Consider the following 4,227-nt stretch of genomic DNA (forward strand, 5'->3'; position numbering starts at 1 on the left):
ATGATCTGTAGTTTTCTTTGTATAGGTCTTTTGTATCTGTTAGGTTCAGTCCCAAGTATCTCAATTTGTGGTTAGTTACTGTAAATGGTATTGCTTTCTTGTTCTTTCTCTGAATTCTCTTTGTTACTTGTAGAGGAATCTTATTGATTTTGGGATAGTGATCTTATATCCTGCCACTTTACTAAAATGGCCTATTAACTCTTTAACAGTTTTGTTGTTGAGTCTTTGGGGTTTTCTGTGTACACTCTCATATTATCTGCATATAGCGGCAGTTTAGCAATCTCTTTGCTGATCTGAATGCCTTTTCTGAAATGACTTTCTAATAACCTATTATCAAAACCACATAGTGCTTACCACGACAAGCAAGAAACAAGGACACTCATATACACACTTATTTTAAATGACAGAAGAGGACAGTAAGGCAGGGAAATTAGGTAAGCTGCCAAAGGTAACAAAGTTGTTTAGTGGACATGAGATCCAAGCCTCGGCTCCATGTATCATATTCTTTTGAAATAGTATGTTGTATTATTTTGCAGAGTGCATGTGCACGTGCGCGCACACGTGTGCTTTAAGAATGCCAAATTATAGGAATGTGAAAGCTCATTTCTGAAAATGGCCATTTCAATCACTGCCGAATTGGTTCTGCCTCATGATGACATTGCATGACACAGAACTGAGCCACAGGGTTTCTGAGATTGTAAACTGTTATGGGAGCAGCCCGCTTCATCGTTCTTTTTCAGAGCTGCTGGTGGGTTTGAAGCAACCTTCTAGTAGTCATCCAATGCCCCTTGCAACTAACAGAGAGAATGCTTTTACCCATTTAACACGTATTCAACACACAAAGGGTAGAAACACATTTACTGTTTTATGTTGTATGACATTTTTCAAATCCAAGCGATAAGATCTTAACTAAAAAAAATTAAAGCAGGGAAGACTGTGTAACAAAATATAGTTTGGAAGTTCCCATTAACATGTTGCGGCATACTTTTAATTGACAACCGTGCTTAGAAACTTTTTTTTTTTACCGTCATTTGCGGCAACTTGTTAGCAAGCAAGAGGCCTGCTTTGTTTTTTTTTTTTAGAGAACCTCATCTTTGAAATTAATGAAATTGTGAGCAGTAAAGAGTATAAAAGCCACAATATTAGAAGTTAGAAAATTCATAAACATACATTTATTCAGGAAATACAATTATCACTAGTATCCTTGATATTTTAATTTTCCACATTATAAAATATTCACAACATTTCTCTTAACTCTTTAATCTACACCAAGCCATGCTGACATTCTTTTCAGGTAAGTCATAGACATTTCTGCTATTAAATGTTATCATGTCCATTTTAATTATAAACAAAGTACTTGAGCAAAATGACTTAGAAATTTAGAAGATAATGACTGGAAACAAAACCAAATCCACATACCTCTAATTATTAAATCCCACAGAACCAGGCCACCACAATCTACTGTTTTACAAATGGGTAATGTGGTCCTTTAAGACAGTATATAATTATCAAATACAACATTCTTCATTTGCACTGCTAAACATGCTTTTTCAAATAATAAACATTTATTTTTGCAAGGTGTAAAGGTGAAGAGTAGAAAGATAAATAATAAAATTTTATATTAAACTGCTGGTATATTGTTATGTAAAAAAAGTAGACTATTTTACAGGTAAGAAAGTACCAAGTACCTTTTATTCTAAAAGAAATTAAACATAAGTAATCATTAAGCAGATGAAATAAAATTGTTTCAAAATAGAGTCCAGTGTGATTAGAGTTTTTTTAAAAAAAAGGGTGGGGAAGCTAGTGATTTTTAATTCTAGGCAGCCATTAGAAACACCTGGAAATTTAAAAAGGTAATTGGCCCCACTCTGAAGACTGAGTCTGTTGGTGTGGGATGGGACCCGGGCATCAATATTGTTTTACAGCTTAGCTGGTTGTTCTATCATACACCTATGATTGAAAACCATGGAGTCAAGCCAATTTAAAATACCAATAAATGCAAACCAGGGGAAGTAGGGTAATTTATACATATCTGTAATTTACAAATCAAACACTATACAATACCTTACGTTTGTGATTCATATACTTATAAAATTTCCTTCACTTCCTTCTTATATTTGACCAGTACTGTACATTTTTGTCACTAAAGGAAATTTTCTGTGGTTTTAAAATTTTGGGATATACTGTAAACTTACTAATGAAAAACTCTTGCTACTCATGCTTTTTATGGTAGCAAGTAAAACTACTGCAGTTGGCTCCATTAAACGATCCTTATTTTAATTATAAATAGGTGCCAATCCACACAAAGAACAGATTGTGGATTACTGCGGAAAGAAAAAAAAATACAGCTTACTCAATTTACTAAGTTGCAACACCAAAAAATATTTAACTTGGCTGAATATCCTGAAACAGCTGATACTGAACCAGGAAGCTCTTAAGTTATAATAAAGTGTTAACACACCCTTAAAAAAGACTGCAGCTGTAGCTACACTAAAATAAGGTGTCTTGAGGGTTTACTTACCCCATAATGCAAGAATACAAGCATAACGATAATATTACTATCTTTTTTAATATGCAGATACCTCTCTTTAATAGATAAACCTCTACAGCAAAAACCTCTAGTAATTTTACAATTAAATTAAGTTCATAATTCTACACTATTTTGGTCTCAACATTTTAAAAGCATCAATTATTCTTGAAAATATGTAACTTAACAATATGATCGATCCTATCAATAACAAGCACATTTTATGGTGGACTACAGACACATTCAACCATGCAATCCAGTGTTCAATACTTAAACATAAGTAAAAATGTTGACTTTTTATTCTGAAAATCATTGAAAACTGGAATAACCTTTCAAGATTCACAGTGCTCACAAACATGCAGGGAAAGTACATTTTTCTATTCTTCCAGAAGGAATGTCACAAAATGCCCACTTTTTTACACAGGGTTACAACAAATTCCTTAATTATTTCAATCCATTATCATCTTCTGTAGTATCCACCACTTAAAATTTTAAAAATCATACAAATTTTCCTTAAAGTTGTGTCTGTTTAATTTCAGCCTTTAAAAAGACTTGGGTCACAGTCATACACTTATAGCTGCCTTTCCATAGAACAGTGCCATCCAGTGGACAAATGAAATAATGTCTCAAAATTTCCATCATGCTATTTGACTCTTAAGATGGCATTTCTATATCCAACCATTTTAATATGAATGAGTTCTACACATTTTGAAAGAGTCTGTAGATTCTTATGATTACATCACCTGGTAATTTATATGCATCTTAAATACATCCTCCTCCTTCTTCCTATTTGAAGTCAATCATTTAAATTCAGCTAGTCAAAGTATGTCTAATTAGCTCTTGAAGCTAGTTTAGATTAAAAAAAATTACTGCATCTTCTTTGCTTTCACTATTCTTCAACTGCACTAACTGGCTCATCTCTAGGAATGAAAGGATCAAAACAAAAGAAATCGAAAAAAAAAAATGAACAGTATTAAAAAAACTTGCAGGTGAAACGCGAATTTAAGCATTTGTAATTTATGATATACTACTGAATACAAATAGAAAGAGATGTAATCAGGAACGCTAACAATCAAATTACACCCTCTTACCATAGTGCTCTAATATTATGAAAGTATACTTATTTTAGCAATGATTGTTTCACTGTTTAAAAATTTACTTTTACAAATAAGTACAAATGAATAATATGTTTAAATAAAAGTAAAAAATTTCCACTGTTCTGAGTTACGATTTATTATTGATTATATGTATATATAATGTAGGTGTTCAAAAGTACAAAACACAGTAGCGATGTTAACATCAACAGTGAATGAACTGCTGTAGCTGAGGTGACGTCTAGTTTACTGGTAAACTGTAAAGAAATTTCACAGGTAAAAAAAATAGAGTAAGCAAAAAAAGAACTGGAGAAGAGATATTTTCAAATAAGTAGCCAAATGAAGAAAGCTTTTTGTTTTAAAAAAAGATTAAGAATGTAAAAGTACATTTTAATATTAAAAAAGCATTTTTTAAAAATCTATAACAACTTTATGACAAAATCTGCATTTGAAAAAGGCCTGTAAAAACAGTAGGACAGAATTGCCCTCATCACCTTTAACTTTTTCTTGTCAGAAAAAAGTGTATGCATCTCTGGAACCATAAATGATGTTATAGTATTTATAAAATGGCAAGAACGATTCATGGGAATTTATTTTTTTTTTTTT

The 4,227-nt window shown here is 31.9% G+C and overlaps 1 protein-coding gene across 1 annotated transcript in view; it reads right to left on the reverse strand.

Moving 5' to 3' along the window:
* Positions 1-3,441: 3,441 nt before the first annotated feature.
* Positions 3,442-4,227, reverse strand: part of LIN7C (lin-7 homolog C (C. elegans)) — a 16,751-nt gene continuing 15,965 nt past the window's right edge. Inside the window, exon 5 of the mRNA XM_006883774.1 lies at positions 3,442-3,447. Coding sequence (XP_006883836.1) covers positions 3,442-3,447 — 6 coding nt within the window. The remainder of the gene's footprint in view (positions 3,448-4,227) is intronic.

This window comes from Elephantulus edwardii, unplaced genomic scaffold (assembly GCF_000299155.1).
Source record: "Elephantulus edwardii isolate Elephantulus edwardi_28Jun2011 unplaced genomic scaffold, EleEdw1.0 scaffold00029, whole genome shotgun sequence".
NCBI classification, from domain to species: domain Eukaryota; kingdom Metazoa; phylum Chordata; class Mammalia; order Macroscelidea; family Macroscelididae; genus Elephantulus; species Elephantulus edwardii.